The sequence below is a fragment of the Stegodyphus dumicola genome, chromosome 1, assembly GCF_044657685.1.
Source record: "Stegodyphus dumicola isolate Sdum_Otavi_A_Nest chromosome 1, ASM4465768v1".
NCBI classification, from domain to species: Eukaryota; Metazoa; Arthropoda; class Arachnida; order Araneae; family Eresidae; genus Stegodyphus; species Stegodyphus dumicola.
The window spans coordinates 135,463,894-135,485,028 of NC_140768.1; the positions used below are offsets into that span (position 1 = coordinate 135,463,894).

General features: G+C 30.6%; 4 protein-coding genes and 1 long non-coding RNA gene across 5 annotated transcripts in view; 3 read left to right on the forward strand and 2 right to left on the reverse strand.

The window, feature by feature from the left end:
• Positions 1-3,865, forward strand: part of LOC146999255 (uncharacterized) — a 61,441-nt gene extending 57,576 nt beyond the window's left edge. The window contains exon 3 of the long non-coding RNA XR_015042245.1: positions 3,132-3,865. This is a non-coding gene — a long non-coding RNA (uncharacterized LOC146999255). The remainder of the gene's footprint in view (positions 1-3,131) is intronic.
• On the reverse strand, positions 1,395-3,964 carry LOC146999256 (uncharacterized). Its single transcript, XM_085821060.1, has 2 exons — positions 2,653-3,964; positions 1,395-2,316 (listed from the first exon to the last, which is right to left on the reverse strand). The coding sequence occupies exon 1, from the start codon at positions 3,955-3,957 to the stop codon at positions 2,662-2,664; it is 1,296 nt and encodes a 431-aa protein (XP_085677186.1). The 5' UTR covers positions 3,958-3,964; the 3' UTR covers positions 1,395-2,316; positions 2,653-2,661.
• On the reverse strand, positions 3,899-6,929 carry LOC118203881 (52 kDa repressor of the inhibitor of the protein kinase-like). Its single transcript, XM_035376180.2, has 3 exons — positions 6,695-6,929; positions 4,858-5,016; positions 3,899-4,725 (listed from the first exon to the last, which is right to left on the reverse strand). Exons 1-3 carry the CDS (start codon positions 6,845-6,847, stop codon positions 4,378-4,380), a joined length of 660 nt encoding a protein of 219 aa, XP_035232071.2. The 5' UTR covers positions 6,848-6,929; the 3' UTR covers positions 3,899-4,377.
• A 144-nt stretch (positions 6,930-7,073) lies between these two features.
• On the forward strand, positions 7,074-14,650 carry LOC146999257 (uncharacterized). Its single transcript, XM_085816431.1, has 4 exons — positions 7,074-7,089; positions 11,855-11,871; positions 13,532-13,690; positions 13,823-14,650. The coding sequence occupies exons 1-4, from the start codon at positions 7,074-7,076 to the stop codon at positions 14,168-14,170; spliced, it is 540 nt and encodes a 179-aa protein (XP_085672557.1). The 3' UTR covers positions 14,171-14,650.
• LOC146999258 (uncharacterized) lies at positions 14,585-17,154 on the forward strand. Its single transcript, XM_085821077.1, has 2 exons — positions 14,585-15,896; positions 16,233-17,154. The coding sequence occupies exon 1, from the start codon at positions 14,592-14,594 to the stop codon at positions 15,885-15,887; it is 1,296 nt and encodes a 431-aa protein (XP_085677203.1). The 5' UTR covers positions 14,585-14,591; the 3' UTR covers positions 15,888-15,896; positions 16,233-17,154.
• Positions 17,155-21,135: the final 3,981 nt, after the last annotated feature.

The window sequence follows — 21,135 nt, forward strand, 5'->3', positions numbered from 1 at the left end:
TATTTTGTAAACATATTCAAAATAACTTATTCTTTAGATGTTTCAGTTTTGTTAGCAGACTAAAATAAATAAGATATGAATAAAAACTTTCAATAGTGTCAAATGGGGAAATAGTTAAAGCGTAGAGTGTGCAAATAAATTTATATTAATGACATTTTAACAAAAATTTCCATAAAAACACTAAATTCATACTAAAAAAATAACGTAAGAATATGTTGTCATTTTAGTCTGAGGTATATGGAAATAATTGTGCAAGACTCTGAAGAAACACTTTCTTTTAAATGTGTGAAATATTTCATAACATATATGGAAGAAGAAAGTACAGCATTCTGTGTTTTGGATGATTTTCACCAAATGTAATATAAATACGAACTAGAAACCGTAATAAAAAGTCCTTCCTCTCCAATCAGATCACCTTTGTGTTGCATTGTATTTGTAATACTTCTAAAAATCCAATTTTTACCTAAATTAAAAAAAACAGTTATTCCATAAAAGATAATAAATTTGAACGTATATAGAATGAATTTTGTAATTTGAGTTATGTTACAAAATAATTCATAGTTTATATATTTTATACTAATAATTTAGATAAAACCTGTCCAATTTAAGAATGTGTGTTAACCACATTCTTAAGTTGTAAAAGGACGACTTAACCCCACGTAATTCATTTCAAAGCATAAAATAGCTTATTTTCTAATATTCAAAATTTCTAATAGTCATAAAATAGCTTATTTCTATCTTTCATAAGCTTATTTTCTATTTTACACAGCAACAGCATTTTCATGCAGTCAAGGTTTTTTAATTGCTACTTATTATACATAATACTTAATTTTTAACACATTCTTATTAGAAAGCATAACTAAGAAACTTCTTTTTAAAGCACCACAGTGATTGCAATGAATGTCGTTAAATTTACAAAAGTATTGAAGATATATTGAACAGCATTATAACAAGAAACTACTGTACAAAATATGTAAATTTAGCATAATTTCTTTTTTAGTATTTGCATAGTTTCCTCCAAATGAACCTTAATGGGAAGTTATCTTGCAAAAATTTAAAAGTATTAAAATGGCCTCTATTTAAGATGTAACTGCATTTATAATTATTTTGTAATTGTGAATAGATTATATTATTGCAATTACATTATGCACTTACAACATAATTGCATAAAGTAATGAAATTAAGAGTTCACAGATACAATGTAATATAATTACAATGCAATTATCTAAATTGTAATTATAATCACTTATTTAATACCACAATATTATTATAATCACAATGTAATTTAAATTGGGTACTATATTTGTATACCCTCCACTCAAATGGAGGTACTGATAAGCCTGGAAGTTATTATCAACAAAAAGCCTGTTCAGGACAGTTTGATGACAATTTCCACCGGGCGAAAAGTACATTCTTAAGCCCAGGCAAATCATGACAATAAAAATCATTTAGTCTCATGATTCACTATATTTCAAACCCTAAATTTGAATTCTGCACCAAATTATTTACCTATATTTTAACATACTTTATGAATTATTAGAAGCGATATGGCAAATATCTTCTAAAAATAACTGTAAAATATTTGTATCCATTAATTGATTCAGATACACACTTTTATTATTTAAGTATATCAAAATAACAGTTTCATGTTCCTGAAATACAAAAATTATGAAAAAAGTTAAAAGTAATATTCTTAGAAGCATATGATATTAGTCACCAGCTGCAAAATAGTTAATTTTTTGCCCTAAATACAAGTTTATTACACAGTAGTCAAATGCGTAACTTAATAACATGTTATATAAAAAATTAATGATAATAAGTTTATCAGAAATGAATTAATTCTGCAAACAAATTTTCTGCATTTGAAAATTTTCTACACCTGACGGGAGAAAGAGATCTAGTAAAATTAGATTTATTATAACTTCAGTTGGACCAAATACCTTCTCTCTCTATATATGCATCACTAAAGAAATAAATAAAATTATCATGCTTAAAAAACAGATGTACCATACCAGTTTTTTTCCCCTTGTTACCCTTTACATTGAGAAATAACAAACAGTACAACGCTGAAAAATACTATCTTTGAAATTTTATTTAAATGAAGAAACACACACCATCTTTTTATTTAAGCATTACACTTCAAAAACAGATACACATACCAATTTATTTTCACTAGCCTTTATACTAATAACATGCCATATAAAAATGAAAAGAATTATCCTTGAAATTTAGATAAAATGAAGTAACACAATGAAAAATTTATGCACATGGACATCTTTTTTCTATTGCATGTTGTCTGACATGATCCACAAGTGCCTAAAAATGTACCCAAGGAAACACATTTCAATATTAACAAAAAATTGTTTACAGATTAAAATTCATTCATTTCATACCAGTATTATAAAGATCATGCATGAAACAAATCTGCTTTCCCATACTTTTAAGTAAAACTGAACTGAAATTTTATACTGGAAAATATGCTATATTTCTATATATTAGAAACAAGAAAATAATACCATAATAATATACTCATAGCCTAGCAGAAAGTAACATATATAACATCAAACACAGAAATTTATATACTCGTAGCCTAGGAAAAAGTAATACATATTACATAAAACACATAAATTATTTAATATAAAACATACATACCTTCTAAAATTATTTTACTTTTTGTTTCTTATTGGCCGATGCTGATGAATATGAAACGTTATGGGCTCTTTTGTTGATAAGATGCTGTGTAAGGCCTTTGCATCTAGTAATAAAAAAATTATCAATAATTACTTTCTTAAGATTACAGCATTCTGGCATGGCCACATGTGTACATTTATCAATTATTCTTTCAACTAATTCTTTTGTGATGGCTGTTTGTAAACGAAGGAGTACATCTTTACATTTTTGAAATTCTCGTTCAGCTTCCCTACATATTCGATACATTCCTGAAGAGATGACCTTCAGTCCACCTTTATTGCTGTGTTTTGTAAGAATTGTGCGATGCTCGGGTATGTCAGGTTCCAGCATGTCCTCTGAAATGGTCATAGCTGTTTTACAATTTTCACATATGCTTTTTTTTTTCAACAACTTATTATATATGGCTCCTGCGATGTAATGTATATCATTTTCTTCCACAGCTGGGGGCAAGCGACGTTTCACTGCCACTGCAGAAGAGGTAGATGGCACTACAGAATTGGAGATAGGATGCAAGACCTCCTTTCTGATAGCAACCTCTAATTCAGAAGCATCAAAGAGGCTGTGGTCACTTTCAGAACAATAATTTGGATTATTGATATCCGAAATGAACTGTGATAGGCACACTAATTTCAGTGCTCTCTTGGCTTGCAAAGCAGTAGGCTTTGCACCCGACTTTCGTCTAATCTGTGAAAAGGCATTTTCCAGCGCATCTTGTGTCAACCTGCCTGGTAAGAAAAATGTAAACCCCTCGGAAAATAATTCTTTTGAGAGTTTCACAACACTCAATGTGCTCATAATAATGCCAGTTTGAAATGGCTTCCATGCTTTTCCAAACTGAACAGTTTCAGTCACATGAATGAATTTCAATAAAATATTAAATTTCTCATCTTGATTTTTGATAGTGATGCCTTTTTTTGGATGCCTTGCAGTCATAATTGTAAACCATTCTGCTACAAGTCTCAGCCACCATGCAGAAGTTAATGCTTCTTTTGCAACTTGGTGTAAAATAACTGCTTTTTCAATAGCAGCAGCTGTTTTTACAGAAAACAATTGCACAGCAGATGCCACATTCATCGAGGAAAAGTGTGTTGGGAAGAGATGAACTCTGTTCAAGTGATGTAGAGATCTCAGGGCAGCATCTGATTCTATCTCACTTGACCAGAGTCGTTTCACATACACTGAAGATACTATCCTCGAAGGCAAGGCATGCTGCTGGCGAAATTCCTCTGGTAATATCATAATACTTGAAAGAAATGCATTTCTCATGTTTTTAATGAGATGTGGTACATCTGCAATACTGTGAATGAAAACATCAGGTCCTCCAATATTGTAATTTGTCTTCCTATCTGTCCTAGAGACAGATACATCAATGACGACCACATTGCTCTGTTATTGCTTCCCATATCTGAAACAGAGGCTCTTACAGTTAAACCTATTTCTGTAGCTGCTACTACAGTTCTATGAATTAGATCTTTCATGTCAGAACCTGATGTTGAAGGCCCTGTTAATTCATTGGCAACAATCTGTTTCCATGATGTTTTAAGGCCTCTAAGCATTACAATAGTGTAATGCTTAGCAACTGCAGGTTTTCCTAACGTAACATTTCCAATGAATGACTTAGACGATGTATCAAAATCTTGATATGAAGCTATTTCCATTTCGTCAACTAAAAGGCAGCAGTTCCTATCAAGAGCATCCAATGAATGAACTTTTGTCTTGAGGAAAAAAAAACAAATTTTCTAAAATGCCGAAATTTATTTTTATTTCCCTAATCCTCCTGTTCGAGGTACTGTACGATGGTGCTGGATATCCAGTACTTCTGAGGTAATTATATCCATGTTTGCCCAAAGCAAATCGCATCTTCAGTCCTTTTATAATGGACTTTTCTGACCAGTTCCTTTTTGACTGCACAGCAAGGGCTCCTACTTGCTCATCGGACAAAAATGATGTCAATTTTGCATCTTTTTCTTGAAGCTGTTGCTCAAGGAATTCTATTTTTTTTAACAACTCTTCATTTGAAGCAGGTAGAGTTTCCTAAATTCAAAAAGAAATAGTAAACATGTTATGCTGTGATTATTTTTTTAAACAATGGTTGGATGAATTAATATATTTGTAATAACAATGATTTTTTTCAACAATTTTTTTGGAGAATATTAAATAATTTACCACTTCAGTATTTGGCTTAGGACATCTTACTTCTCTTATCCTCTTGTCAGTTACAGATGGTGGTGGATTTGGAATGCTAAAGAGTGTTGGTACTGCAGTTTTTCTTAGTTTTTTTCTATCTTTGCATAGTGACTCAAATTGAGATTCCTCAAAATGATCCTGTAAATACATAAAGTAATAAAAAAAAAGTACACAAAATAAATAAAAGTACGAAAAAACAAACCACACAGTGAGGTTGTGCCAAAGGCAGCAAGCATGAACTGTAAGTAAGTATAGGCAATAAATAAATATGCAGGTAATTAAATTAGGCCCAGTATTATAAAAAAGTGAAACAATAAACAAACCATGTCTAACATATCAGCAGCAGCATCTTGTAAGCTTGGACAGAATTTAATTATCCAATATTTATTTTTTGCCTATAATTTAAGGTGTTCTTTAGAACATTATCCAAAAATTAAATGAAGTAGTGTTTTGCTATAACATTAAAAACAACTAAAATAAAACTTTATATTTCTTGCTATAGTGCTCTTACAATAGATAAGAAAATAAGAGTTCACTACACCCAACTTTTAAGATACTAGGCCGATAAATACATTTATAATTAGAGCAGACTATGATTCTTGTTATAATTGTAGTAATGTTTATTGCTCTAACTGAAATATTTAATTTTTAATTCTCTAATCATTCAAAACATAGCCCTAATTTCGGAGCACAGTGCCAACATGCATTTTAAAAAGCATCAAGCCCAGTTTAAATGACTATTTTTTAAATTACATTGGCACAGGCATATCCAATTAAAGTTATTAAAAACTCTAGAACGTAGTTCAGTAGCTTTCTGAATTTGTAGGCAATTTTTTATTTAGAGATGACAACACAAAATAACGCTTCAGAAAATATTATTTATCATGTATAAAAATCTGTTTTGTAACACAGATCAGTAATAACTGTTTATCAATGTCATGAGGATTTAATTTGAGGAGATCACATTCTTTAGAAGTATCAAATTCATGAAAGAATTTTGGCTTGGCCTTTGAAATTCATCATTACAGGCAGATTTATTTGATTGTTATGCATGCATTAAACACTACACATGCATTAAAAACACTACAATTATTTTTGAAAAGTACACATGCAGTTTCACAAGTTTTCTGTGCTTATTTGAATGTTCTGCATTCATTTCTAAATCTTTACTCTTATTATCTTTTTAAAATTGCCAAATTGTATAATACTGTGATTATAAATATATGGTACTTGCAATTATTGAAGTCAGATTATATATATTTTGTCTCATACTATTCAATTTATTCTATTGACTTCAGATGTCAATGTCAAAATTCTGGAAGTTATTTTAACCAAGAAACAGTAGTGGGCACCGTGCATAAGCAACTCATCTAACTTTTTAACAACAGTGATTATAAAATAAAGAAAAAAATTATATATCATTCCAACGATATTGCAACTATAGTATAATGTTACATATATCTTTAGCAAACATTCATATTTTATCTTGACTTTCCAAATTATTATTTATTTTTTAATAAATTTCAATATGCTAATGATTTTCATGTTACATTAGTATAAATTCCACAATTAGTACAGGAAAACAAAATCTGCGCTTTATATTAGAAGAGAAATTTCTTTTCCACATTCAAAACATCCACATTGGCGATGTTTGGCGACGGGTACATTAACCCTAGACTAATTTAATTATAGCTATTATTACAGAAATTAGCAGATACTCAGGTTATTGTACACAAGAATTTCACTTTACTTGCACATTATAAACATCAGAGAAGATATAAACTCTAAATGAAGGCGTAATTAACATTATACTTACTAAGCAAAGTTCAGCGCCTGGACCAGGTTTCCAATTGTCTCTTCGGCAATTATTTACCCATATTTTTCTTCTTTCTTCATTTTTAGGAAATTTTACCAATGTATGACCTTTCCGTGAATGATTTGAACAATTAATAGCTGCACATCCGCCCATTTTACACAAAAAAACACAAAAAATTGTCGCACCGTAACTACACAGCCGCCATTAAATCTCCCACTTGGGAGAGCGAATGCCTGATGATTCAGCCTGGTATATAGGAGCCTTATCCTGAGCCAAGAAACTCTCTTGCTAGGACGACTCCTGGACGCCTATTCTATGATCACTGGATCTGTCTACAACTTGAGCGAACAATATTGACTAAAAAAAAAAAAAAAACGGTATGGACAGCCATCACGGTGAGTCCGTTTAACTTTACTGAAAGGGGACGAGGCTTCAAGGAGCTTTAGACCAATCGCAGTACAGACGAGTGACAAAATTTATAGCGCGCTAGCTGAATATTCTCCCATTATTTCACTAACTCACACGCTGCATGTGTAGTTCGAAAAAAATTGCACAAAACAGTATTATCACCAACAAACAGTATTATGTGAAGGAAAATTCCGTTTTTTAAGGGGAAACTTAACGCAGGAATTTAGAGCTAAGAAATAAAGAGTGATATGGGATACCACGATAGCAATGGTAAATAGATAAAAGTAAATGAATTAAGATTACTTCAAATCCTTTTAGAAATAAACAATTTTAATCATTTAAATTTATACTATGATTAATTTGCATTACAATCTAATAGCAAACTAAGGTCCCCCCCCCCATGCTTACATTAAAACTGTTTTCCCGCAATTGATTTTACAGTTACTATTGAAAAAATATTTCTTTAAATAAGAAATTAGGGTTGATCTTTACATTATGGTAACTTGGCGATTTTTTGGCGAAAATTTGGCGACCAACTCTCCTACAGCATCCCTCTATTTTTTTTCCCCGCCGCCATTTTGTCTTCACGAAGTAAATGCATGTTTCTTTTCTTCTTATCTATTGAACACTTCTTCCAACAATCTACAAGCCGAATTACACTTATGCTAGAAATTTTATCTAACAAAACTGCTTAATCATGACAAATATTCACTGCAAAATTGGGAAAAAGTGCACAATACCATACACCTTACGCGTTTTTCAAAATAACACATACATATAAACCATGTACACGCCGACTTATTTTACTTAAAAAAACATCCCAGAATTGCACAAAAATGGCATTGCGCACACTCTTCACTATATCCATGTACACTACTTTCTTCTCATAAATTAGAAAAATTTCACGAAAATACATGACAATTTTCTCAATCTTTAAACCCGGTAAAAAGAACATATATGAAATTACCTGATCGCGAAAAAGTATTTACCCTTTACAAATATGAACATTTCCACATATAAAATAAATAAAATATCCAAAAACTTCTAAATCATCTATTACATTATACACGTCACCAACGAATTCATACCGCAAGCATTACAAATACTTAGTATCAAATATTTAAATTATTTCCATGCACGTTTATTTCAACTTAAACGTATACCAAATTCCTACAAACATAAAATTCACAAAATAACTATCATTTAATTAAAATATCACTAAACCATGTACACGTCGACTTATTTTTACTTAAAAAAACATCCCAGAATTGCACAAAAATGGCATTGCGCACACTCTTCACTATATCCATGTACAGTGCTTTTTTCTCATAAATTAGAAAAATTTCACGAAAATACATGACAATTTTCTCAATCTTTAAACCCGGTAAAAAGAACATATATGAAATTACCTGATCGCGAAAAAGTATTTACCCTTTACAAATATGAACATTTCCACATATAAAATAAATAAAATATCCAAAAACTTCTAAATCATCTATTACATTATACACGTCACCAACGAATTCATACCGCAAGTATTACAAATAGTACTTAGTATCAAATATTTAAATTATTTCCATGCACGTTTATTTCAACTTAAACGTATACCAAATTCCTACAAACATAAAATTCACAAAATAACTATCATTTCATTAAAATATAATTAAATTCAAAAACACTACTTAAAATATAAATGAGCACATACATTAAATTAATAGAAATTACCTTACAATCCTAATTACTTTAAACTAAATCATTGCTAATAACAATTTTCCCAATAATACCAAATTCCTTTCCACCTTACATTTAGAACAATGCATAAAAATAATATCCTCAAATAATTAAAAATACTAACTTACCTAATCTTCTTCAGAATCTTGATTACGTGGCGGATACACTTTTCTAATTCATTCAATAAAATTATTCAAAGATTTTTTCTGCGAATTTTTCCTCCATACTTCCTCCGCTAAATAAAAAGCAAACTTCTCTTTATCACAATGCCTAAATACCCATTTCGAATTACTTTAGTTAGGGCCATGGGATCCAAAAATTACACAACACTGTTTCACACAACACAGAATAAAGCTAAATACAAAATTTCCACATTTTTTCCCGATTTCCCCCCTTTTCCGATTAAAGAACCGTAATTCGACCATTAATATCACATGACATATCCCATGATCTCTCATTTCCCTCACGCAAAATAATGCGTAATCGGAACTGAGTACTGCTCACATTATTACCAAAGTCCCAGGTAGTAACCTTTATCGCCTCCAAAATGTCGCCAAACTACCAGTTACCATATTGTAAAGATCAACCGAAATTAGAAAGAAAATATTTCTTTCTTAATATTTCTTCCCCCTTTTTTTTTTTTTTTTTTTTATTTTTTTTTTTTTATTTTCATTTTCTATGAAAATTATTATTTCTTTCAGGAAAAGAAATAAAATTCATTCGCTATTACAGTATGGCCGGTTGCTGCTGCATTCAACTATCACACACGCATCAAATTGCTTTATTTTAAATAATTTATTCTATAATTAACAAGAAAGAAAATATTTTTTCAATATAAAATATATACCCAAAATTAAACTAATCTATCCTGTATGTGTGATTAATTCGTTTTGCAATTTTTGTCACACAATTACTAATACCTTTTTTTAAATATTGCATTGCTGTTATTTGAATTTTATTTATATATAAGAACTGAATTTTTTATATATATAAGAACTGCTCAGTTTAAATATTCTTCTTTCTCAAAAGATTTTATTCTGTGAAAATAATTAAAAGATAGTATTATTTTCACAGTGCAAGTACTAAAGTAAAAATAATCAGTGTAGGTCTCCTGCAGTTGACGTCCTTGTCAAACCAGCGTTTCGACACATTTTAAATAGAAAACTAATAATAATCAATATCTCTTTTACAATATAAAAATGAGAATGCTATGAACAGTATTTTTTTTTTTTAATTTGCAAAGAAACAATGATTTTTTAATACTATAATAGGTTACAAAAGTATTATTCCATGAACAAACCCTCAGTCTTATAGCATTGTTACTTTATAGCATAATACAATAATAATGCAGTATAATTCTGCTAACAAGCTCACCAGCCGCCGAGCGGTAGAGTCGCTGAACGCAGGTAGTTTGGTCCGAGGTGTGAATCCCGGGAACGAGCTGGCCGGCGTTTTCGTGGCTTTCCCACATGTGTAACTTGTATACCAACCAGTTTCCCTTAGAAAGTCCTCACTTAGAAACCAGTTTTAAAACGTAATAAAATTACACACACACACACAAAATAATAATAAATAAATAAATAAATAAATAAATAAATCTGAAAGCCTTCAGATTTTTATATTACTTCCAAAGGGCCATTTTTTTAACGTTTTGCGTGTTATCTTTATTTATTAAATATCATGTTTTTCGCACTTAAACCAGAAAATTCAATTCAACAGCAATATCATATAATTTTTAAAAAGCATATCTTTAGAATTTCCGATACATAGTCTCCCGCGCTAGAGATGAAAATGTTTTTTTCCTTACAATGTCGCCATTGCTCGCTTTGAAATCGTTGGCTTTCTTAATCAAAAACTCATAAATGCTTTACAAAATATGAAATAGATAATAAATCAAATTCTCAGTTCCAAATTTGGGCCTCCAGATGCCTATATTAGGATGGAGGATTACGTTATTCAGAATTTCATGGCTCTAGGTTCCGTTGTTTTATCACAGTGCGAGAAACATTCATACATTCTGCAGATTCCTCATTATTTAATTTCTTTAAATATAATAGAGTGCGATAATACTTGGTGGCAACGATTTGAAAAGTGAAACGCCACAAAATGGCAAAACGAAGTTAATAGTCCCTCTGAGCTAAAACTTATTTTTAAAAGTATCACACTAGTAGTAGTACAGCTACTGAAAAAGATATTATAAAGCTATTTTATAGTTTTATAATTTTTTTTTTTAATTTTTATTTTACAGTAGTGTGAATTTTGCGTAATAATGAACGACATTCCTTTTTGTGTTCACAGTATTATTCAACTGTTAGATTTTAAAGTAAACGTAATTCTTGCTCTACATAAATCGAGTAGAAGCTTATCGGATGTCTATATTTGTATTAAATGAAGAAGGTTTATGTGCTTGATAAACTTATTATCTTCTACATTTTTAAAGCGTACAATTACACTTTATATCTATAATTTCAGGAATAGTATAACCTTTCTTTCAGTAGAAATTGCGTTTTTGTTTTCTGAATGTGGCTCCAAATACTCTCTCAGTTCATCGCAAATTAAAATAACTATAAATTTTGGCAATCTGAAATACGCAATGAAATCATCTTTTGGCAGAGCAAAAGCATCAACATATTTTCTATAAATTCGCCACCGATTCAGAGATCTATGACCGTATTCTTCGTTTAAAAATATGAAAAAATCAGCGGCGAAAACACATACAAAGCCATTGTCTACTTAGTACGTCAACTGCACAACCCTGATTGACGACGCGGCACTAGAGCTAAGGCTCCTATATACCAGGCTGAATCATCAGGCATTCGCTCTCCTAAGTGGGAGATTTAATGGCGGCTGTGTAGTTACGGTGCAACAATTTTTTGTGTTTTTTTGTGTAAAATGGGCGGATGTGCAGCTATTAATTGTTCAAATCATTCACGGAAAGGTCATACATTGGTAAAATTTCCTAAAAATGAAGAAAAATATGGGTAAATAATTGCCGAAGAGACAATTGGAAACCTGGTCCAGGCGCTGAACTTTGCTTAGTAAGTATAATGTTAATTACGCCTTCATTTAGAGTTTATATCTTCTCTGATGTTTATAATGTGCAAGTAAAGTGAAATTCTTGTGTACAATAACCTGAGTATCTGCTAATTTCTGTAATAATAGCTATAATTAAATTAGTCTAGGGTTAATGTACCCGTCGCCAAACATCGCCAATGTGGATGTTTTGAATGTGGAAAAGAAATTTCTCTTCTAATATAAAGCGCAGATTTTGTTTTCCTGTACTAATTGTGGAATTTATACTAATGTAACATGAAAATCATTAGCATATTGAAATTTATTAAAAAATAAATAATAATTTGGAAAGTCAAGATAAAATATGAATGTTTGCTAAAGATATATGTAACATTATACTATAGTTGCAATATCGTTGGAATGATATATAATTTTTTTCTTTATTTTATAATCACTGTTGTTAAAAAGTTAGATGAGTTGCTTATGCACGGTGCCCACTACTGTTTCTTGGTTAAAATAACTTCCAGAATTTTGACATTGACATCTGAAGTCAATAGAATAAATTGAATAGTATGAGACAAAATATATATAATCTGACTTCAATAATTGCAAGTACCATATATTTATAATCACAGTATTATACAATTTGGCAATTTTAAAAAGATAATAAGAGTAAAGATTTAGAAATGAATGCAGAACATTCAAATAAGCACAGAAAACTTGTGAAACTGCATGTGTACTTTTCAAAAATAATTGTAGTGTTTTTAATGCATGCATAACAATCAAATAAATCTGCCTGTAATGATGAATTTCAAAGGCCAAGCCAAAATTCTTTCATGAATTTGATACTTCTAAAGAATGTGATCTCCTCAAATTAAATCCTCATGACATTGATAAACAGTTATTACTGATCTGTGTTACAAAACAGATTTTTATACATGATAAATAATATTTTCTGAAGCGTTATTTTGTGTTGTCATCTCTAAATAAAAAATTGCCTACAAATTCAGAAAGCTACTGAACTACGTTTTAGAGTTTTTAATAACTTTAATTGGATATGCCTGTGCCAATGTAATTTAAAAAATAGTCATTTAAACTGGGCTTGATGCTTTTTAAAATGCATGTTGGCACTGTGCTCCGAAATTAGGGCTATGTTTTGAATGATTAGAGAATTAAAAATTAAATATTTCAGTTAGAGCAATAAACATTACTACAATTATAACAAGAATCATAGTCTGCTCTAATCATAAATGTATTTATCGGCCTAGTATCTTAAAAGTTGGGTGTAGTGAACTCTTATTTTCTTATCTATTGTAAGAGCACTATAGCAAGAAATATAAAGTTTTATTTTAGTTGTTTTTAATGTTATAGCAAAACACTACTTCATTTAATTTTTGGATAATGTTCTAAAGAACACCTTAAATTATAGGCAAAAAATAAATATTGGATAATTAAATTCTGTCCAAGCTTACAAGATGCTGCTACTGATATGTTAGACATGGTTTGTTTATTGTTTCACTTTTTTATAATACTGGGCCTAATTTAATTACCTGCATATTTATTTATTGCCTATACTTACTTACAGTTCATGCTTGCTGCCTTTGGCACAACCTCACTGTGTGGTTTGTTTTTTCGTACTTTTATTTATTTTGTGTACTTTTTTTTTATTACTTTATGTATTTACAGGATCATTTTGAGGAATCTCAATTTGAGTCACTATGCAAAGATAGAAAAAAACTAAGAAAAACTGCAGTACCAACACTCTTTAGCATTCCAAATCCACCACCATCTGTAACTGACAAGAGGATAAGAGAAGTAAGATGTCCTAAGCCAAATACTGAAGTGGTAAATTATTTAATATTCTCCAAAAAAATTGTTGAAAAAAATCATTGTTATTACAAATATATTAATTCATCCAACCATTGTTTAAAAAAATAATCACAGCATAACATGTTTACTATTTCTTTTTGAATTTAGGAAACTCTACCTGCTTCAAATGAAGAGTTGTTAAAAAAAATAGAATTCCTTGAGCAACAGCTTCAAGAAAAAGATGCAAAATTGACATCATTTTTGTCCGATGAGCAAGTAGGAGCCCTTGCTGTGCAGTCAAAAAGGAACTGGTCAGAAAAGTCCATTATAAAAGGACTGAAGATGCGATTTGCTTTGGGCAAACATGGATATAATTACCTCAGAAGTACTGGATATCCAGCACCATCGTACAGTACCTTGAACAGGAGGATTAGGGAAATAAAAATAAATTTCGGCATTTTAGAAAATTTGTTTTTTTTTCCTCAAGACAAAAGTTCATTCATTGGATGCTCTTGATAGGAACTGCTGCCTTTTAGTTGACGAAATGGAAATAGCTTCATATCAAGATTTTGATACATCGTCTTAAGTCATTCATTGGAAATGTTACGTTAGGAAAACCTGCAGTTGCTAAGCATTACACTATTGTAATGCTTAGAGGCCTTAAAACATCATGGAAACAGATTGTTGCCAATGAATTAACAGGGCCTTCAACATCAGGTTCTGACATGAAAGATCTAATTCATAGAACTGTAGTAGCAGCTACAGAAATAGGTTTAACTGTAAGAGCCTCTGTTTCAGATATGGGAAGCAATAACAGAGCAATGTGGTCGTCATTGATGTATCTGTCTCTAGGACAGATAGGAAGACAAATTACAATATTGGAGGACCTGATGTTTTCATTCACAGTATTGCAGATGTACCACATCTCATTAAAAACATGAGAAATGCATTTCTTTCAAGTATTATGATATTACCAGAGGAATTTCGCCAGCAGCATGCCTTGCCATCGAGGATAGTATCTTCAGTGTATGTGAAACGACTCTGGTCAAGTGAGATAGAATCAGATGCTGCCCTGAGATCTCTACATCACTTGAACAGAGTTCATCTCTTCCCAACACACTTTTCCTCGATGAATGTGGCATCTGCTGTGCAATTGTTTTCTGTAAAAACAGCTGCTGCTATTGAAAAAGCAGTTATTTTACACCAAGTTGCAAAAGAAGCATTAACTTCTGCATGGTGGCTGAGACTTGTAGCAGAATGGTTTACAATTATGACTGCAAGGCATCCAAAAAAAGGCATCACTATCAAAAATCAAGATGAGAAATTTAATATTTTATTGAAATTCATTCATGTGACTGAAACTGTTCAGTTTGGAAAAGCATGGAAGCCATTTCAAACTGGCATTATTATGAGCACATTGAGTGTTGTGAAACTCTCAAAAGAATTATTTTCCGAGGGGTTTACATTTTTCTTACCAGGCAGGTTGACACAAGATGCGCTGGAAAATGCCTTTTCACAGATTAGACGAAAGTCGGGTGCAAAGCCTACTGCTTTGCAAGCCAAGAGAGCACTGAAATTAGTGTGCCTATCACAGTTCATTTCGGATATCAATAATCCAAATTATTGTTCTGAAAGTGACCACAGCCTCTTTGATGCTTCTGAATTAGAGGTTGCTATCAGAAAGGAGGTCTTGCATCCTATCTCCAATTCTGTAGTGCCATCTACCTCTTCTGCAGTGGCAGTGAAACGTCGCTTGCCCCCAGCTGTGGAAGAAAATGATATACATTACATCGCAGGAGCCATATATAATAAGTTGTTGAAAAAAAAAAGCATATGTGAAAATTGTAAAACAGCTATGACCATTTCAGAGGACATGCTGGAACCTGACATACCCGAGCATCGCACAATTCTTACAAAACACAGCAATAAAGGTGGACTGAAGGTCATCTCTTCAGGAATGTATCGAATATGTAGGGAAGCTGAACGAGAATTTCAAAAATGTAAAGATGTACTCCTTCGTTTACAAACAGCCATCACAAAAGAATTAGTTGAAAGAATAATTGATAAATGTACACATGTGGCCATGCCAGAATGCTGTAATCTTAAGAAAGTAATTATTGATAATTTTTTTATTACTAGATGCAAAGGCCTTACACAGCATCTTATCAACAAAAGAGCCCATAACGTTTCATATTCATCAGCATCGGCCAATAAGAAACAAAAAGTAAAATAATTTTAGAAGGTATGTATGTTTTATATTAAATAATTTATGTGTTTTATGTAATATGTATTACTTTTTCCTAGGCTACGAGTATATAAATTTCTGTGTTTGATGTTATATATGTTACTTTCTGCTAGGCTATGAGTATATTATTATGGTATTATTTTCTTGTTTCTAATATATAGAAATATAGCATATTTTCCAGTATAAAATTTCAGTTCAGTTTTACTTAAAAGTATGGGAAAGCAGATTTGTTTCATGCATGATCTTTATAATACTGGTATGAAATGAATGAATTTTAATCTGTAAACAATTTTTTGTTAATATTGAAATGTGTTTCCTTGGGTACATTTTTAGGCACTTGTGGATCATGTCAGACAACATGCAATAGAAAAAAGATGTCCATGTGCATAAATTTTTCATTGTGTTACTTCATTTTATCTAAATTTCAAGGATAATTCTTTTCATTTTTATATGGCATGTTATTAGTATAAAGGCTAGTGAAAATAAATTGGTATGTGTATCTGTTTTTGAAGTGTAATGCTTAAATAAAAAGATGGTGTGTGTTTCTTCATTTAAATAAAATTTCAAAGATAGTATTTTTCAGCGTTGTACTGTTTGTTATTTCTCAATGTAAAGGGTAACAAGGGGAAAAAAACTGGTATGGTACATCTGTTTTTTAAGCATGATAATTTTATTTATTTCTTTAGTGATGCATATATAGAGAGAGAAGGTATTTGGTCCAACTGAAGTTATAATAAATCTAATTTTACTAGATCTCTTTCTCCCGTCAGGTGTAGAAAATTTTCAAATGCAGAAAATTTGTTTGCAGAATTAATTCATTTCTGATAAACTTATTATCATTAATTTTTTATATAACATGTTATTAAGTTACGCATTTGACTACTGTGTAATAAACTTGTATTTAGGGCAAAAAATTAACTATTTTGCAGCTGGTGACTAATATCATATGCTTCTAAGAATATTACTTTTAACTTTTTTCATAATTTTTGTATTTCAGGAACATGAAACTGTTATTTTGATATACTTAAATAATAAAAGTGTGTATCTGAATCAATTAATGGATACAAATATTTTACAGTTATTTTTAGAAGATATTTGCCATATCGCTTCTAATAATTCATAAAGTATGTTAAAATATAGGTAAATAATTTGGTGCAGAATTCAAATTTAGGGTTTGAAATATAGTGAATCATGAGACTAAATGATTTTTATTGTCATGATTTGCCTGGGCTTAAGAATGTACTTTTCGCCCGGTGGAAATTGTCATCAAACTGTCCTGAACAGGCTTTTTGTTGATAATAACTTCCAGGCTTATCAGTACCTCCATTTGAGTGGAGGGTATACAAATATAGTACCCAATTTAAATTACATTGTGATTATAATAATATTGTGGTATTAAATAAGTGATTATAATTACAATTTAGATAATTGCATTGTAATTATATTACATTGTATCTGTGAACTCTTAATTTCATTACTTTATGCAATTATGTTGTAAGTGCATAATGTAATTGCAATAATATAATCTATTCACAATTACAAAATAATTATAAATGCAGTTACATCTTAAATAGAGGCCATTTTAATACTTTTAAATTTTTGCAAGATAACTTCCCATTAAGGTTCATTTGGAGGAAACTATGCAAATACTAAAAAAGAAATTATGCTAAATTTACATATTTTGTACAGTAGTTTCTTGTTATAATGCTGTTCAATATATCTTCAATACTTTTGTAAATTTAACGACATTCATTGCAATCACTGTGGTGCTTTAAAAAGAAGTTTCTTAGTTATGCTTTCTAATAAGAATGTGTTAAAAATTAAGTATTATGTATAATAACTAGCAATTAAAAAACCTTGACTGCATGAAAATGCTGTTGCTGTGTAAAATAGAAAATAAGCTTATGAAAGATAGAAATAAGCTATTTTATGACTATTAGAAATTTTGAATATTAGAAAATAAGCTATTTTATGCTTTGAAATGAATTACGTGGGGTTAAGTCGTCCTTTTACAATTTAAGAATGTGGTTAACACACATTCTTAAATTGGACAGGTTTTATCTAAATTATTAGTATAAAATATATAAACTATGAATTATTTTGTAACATAACTCAAATTACAAAATTCATTCTATATACGTTCAAATTTATTATCTTTTATGGAATAACTGTTTTTTAATTTAGGTAAAAATTGGATTTTTAGAAGTATTACAAATACAATGCAACACAAAGGTGATCTGATTGGAGAGGAAGGACTTTTTATTACGGTTTCTAGTTCGTATTTATATTACATTTGGTGAAAATCATCCAAAACACAGAATGCTGTACTTTCTTCTTCCATATATGTTATGAAATATTTCACACATTTAAAAGAAAGTGTTTCTTCAGAGTCTTGCACAATTATTTCCATATACCTCAGACTAAAATGACAACATATTCTTACGTTATTTTTTTAGTATGAATTTAGTGTTTTTATGGAAATTTTTGTTAAAATGTCATTAATATAAATTTATTTGCACACTCTACGCTTTAACTATTTCCCCATTTGACACTATTGAAAGTTTTTATTCATATCTTATTTATTTTAGTCTGCTAACAAAACTGAAACATCTAAAGAATAAGTTATTTTGAATATGTTTACAAAATATACGCGAAATTTTTATTCAAGTGAAAACGTCTATATACTATTCGAGAATTAATAAATTATCCGAAAAGTTTATGTGCGCTGAATGCCGCGCGTCTATAAAATAAATCTTTAAAAAAACAGCAGACATTCAGCCAGCGTGTGCGATAAACGCGCCAAAATTGGTAGCGCGGTCCCTCCCTCGCCAAGAGAGAAAAGTTAGTGATTCAGCCTGGTTTAGAGGAGCCTTAACTAGAGCTGGAGCAAACCGCATGTATTCGTTACCGAGTAACGGGTACATCGGTTGACTCGAAGTACGGATTCGGTACTCACAAATTCATTTCGTTACTCGCATCTGTCGTACGATGCGGTTTATTCGAGTACGAATGATGCGGTTGCTATTCGAATACGTATGATGCGGTTGCTTTGCGAATACGAATGATGCGGTTGCTGTTTAAATACGAATGATACATTTGCTAACATTTTTCATTGACAATTTCGAATTTTTTTGGTTAACTCATCGGGCAAACTCTTGTTTACATTATGTGTTTTAGTTGAAATATTGTTTAGTTGTTGATAGTTAAGAAAATGATCAATTTTGATAGCGTGAAGCGTTATTTTGTATTTGCTTTTTACATTTAGATTTATAATGCATATTATGTTTGTAATTTGAAAATTTAGATGATAATTAGATATCCATTTTTTACGATTACAGAATCCATGTGAATTATTTTTTTGGGTGACGTCTGTACGTACAAACACAATTTTTTTTTTTTTTTTTTTCAGAAACGGATTGTTAAATGTAATCCCGTTTACTCTAAGCTGACACTTATGACTCATGATTATGACTCTAAGTTGATACTTGAAAGGGATTTTTTCGTCATGTGCAAGTACGTATATATGCATTTCGCATAACTCAAAAACAATTAGTTCTAGAACGTTGAAATTTTGTATATGGGCCCGTTACAACATCTAGATGTGCACCTCCTTCTTTATTGCAATCGGTGATACTACAAAATGTAAATATGTACCGTATATACCCGCCTATAAGTCGATACCGCGTATAAGTCGACCCCCCCCCACTTCGACATAAAAAATTCGTAGAAAATAAGAAAGAAATAAGAAACTTAAGTATAAGTCGACCCCCCTCCACTTCCGAAATCGATCGAGAAACTTCGAAAAATTTTTTTTAAGTAATACATTTATTCAGAATCATCTGAGAAAGAAAAGTAAATATACGATAAAAAATACCTTGGTAAATAAACAAAATCAAAATCCTTCAACGTCCGATTCATGGTCAGATTCGGCAAACATTTCATAGAACTCTTCTGTCGTCATTGGCTCGTCATTATACATATTTTCAGTCTCGAACTCTGTATTGTTACAATCACTACTAGAGCCTTCGTCGTCATTTTCACTTTCAAAAACAGCATCATCTTCCGTCCCGTCTAGTTCGTTGCTAATACAACACTTTTTAAATGATTTTATAATCATTTCAGAGAGTATTTCATTCCAAGCATCTTTAACCCACTGAGCAATTAATGTAATATCGGGCTTTTTAATGCTGCCTTCTAGAATTTGAAGTTGATCGTATATAGTAACCTTCTAGAATTTGTTCCGGAAAATCTATCTGCATTTTCCGTTTTTAAAAGTTAAAAGAAATATTCAAAACTGTTCAGTTATTGCGTGAGCTATTTTTTTAAATTTTGACGTGTACGCCTGTTAACAAAAGTATTTCATGAATGAACAATAACTATTATAAAGTCTTATACGTACGTAAAAACTATCTGCATTTCTCTTTTGTTGGCGTGTTGGGGAAACTTTTTTATTGCTCGATATTGATCGGTTGTTCGGGGGCCGAAAATTCTTTGGTTTAATCGAAACTTACTCTAGTTAAAGTATGAGACTCTGTGATTAGTTCGTCACATAATTTAAGTCATGAAATTACTTCAAGTAAGTGACTTATTTGATAAGTCGTCCAATTTCAGTGCGGGAAGAAAACAACTGCATTATATAAAGAAATTTTTGAATTTCCGATTCTTTTAATTTTTTATGGCCCCGCGTATAAGTCGACCCCCCCACTTTGAAGTCTTATTTTTGTCCAAAATATCTCGACTTATACGCGGGTATATACGGTATATTTTAAATAAATTATAATTGAATGTAAAGTACATATATATATATATATATATATATATCCTTATAATTAAATGTAAAGAACACACATATATATATAAATAAAATAAAAGCCAAGTAAGGCGAAAATAAAAGCCTTGGTTTTTATCTTACTTATTTATCACTAAGTAAGTTACTTGACTTTTATTTTCGCAAGCCTTGGTTGTAGTCAGGACTTAATTTTTAAAATTAGAAGTGCTGGAGCTCTATGGAAGGCCATCAGGAAAGCTGAATAAATAAATAAATAAATAAAAATAAATAATAAATAAAATAACTAATGCAATAATAAAATAATTAACAACTAGAATATTAAATGATTATTATTATAATTCAATAAAAATGTAAAGACAAATGAAAATTTAATTATTTCTTAAATTAATGATGAACAACTAAGTAATGAAATAAAATAGCAGACATCGTCTGGTTTGGGGGCTGTGG

What these genes read in the sequence shown, in the direction of transcription:
- LOC146999256 (XM_085821060.1), bottom strand. Translation starts at nt 3,957, where the DNA reads ATGAGAAATGCATTTCTTTCAAGTATTATGATATTACCAGAGGAATTT.
- LOC118203881 (XM_035376180.2), bottom strand. Translation starts at nt 6,847, where the DNA reads ATGGGCGGATGTGCAGCTATTAATTGTTCAAATCATTCACGGAAAGGT. An exon ending in CAGGCGCTGAACTTTGCTTA is followed by an intron (nt 5,017 to 6,694) that starts GTAAGTATAATG and finishes ATGTATTTACAG; the next exon opens with GATCATTTTGAGGAATCTCA. An exon ending in CTAAGCCAAATACTGAAGTG is followed by an intron (nt 4,726 to 4,857) that starts GTAAATTATTTA and finishes TTTTGAATTTAG; the next exon opens with GAAACTCTACCTGCTTCAAA.
- LOC146999257 (XM_085816431.1), top strand. An exon ending in CTAAGCCAAATACTGAAGTG is followed by an intron (nt 13,691 to 13,822) that starts GTAAATTATTTA and finishes TTTTGAATTTAG; the next exon opens with GAAACTCTACCTGCTTCAAA.
- LOC146999258 (XM_085821077.1), top strand. Translation starts at nt 14,592, where the DNA reads ATGAGAAATGCATTTCTTTCAAGTATTATGATATTACCAGAGGAATTT.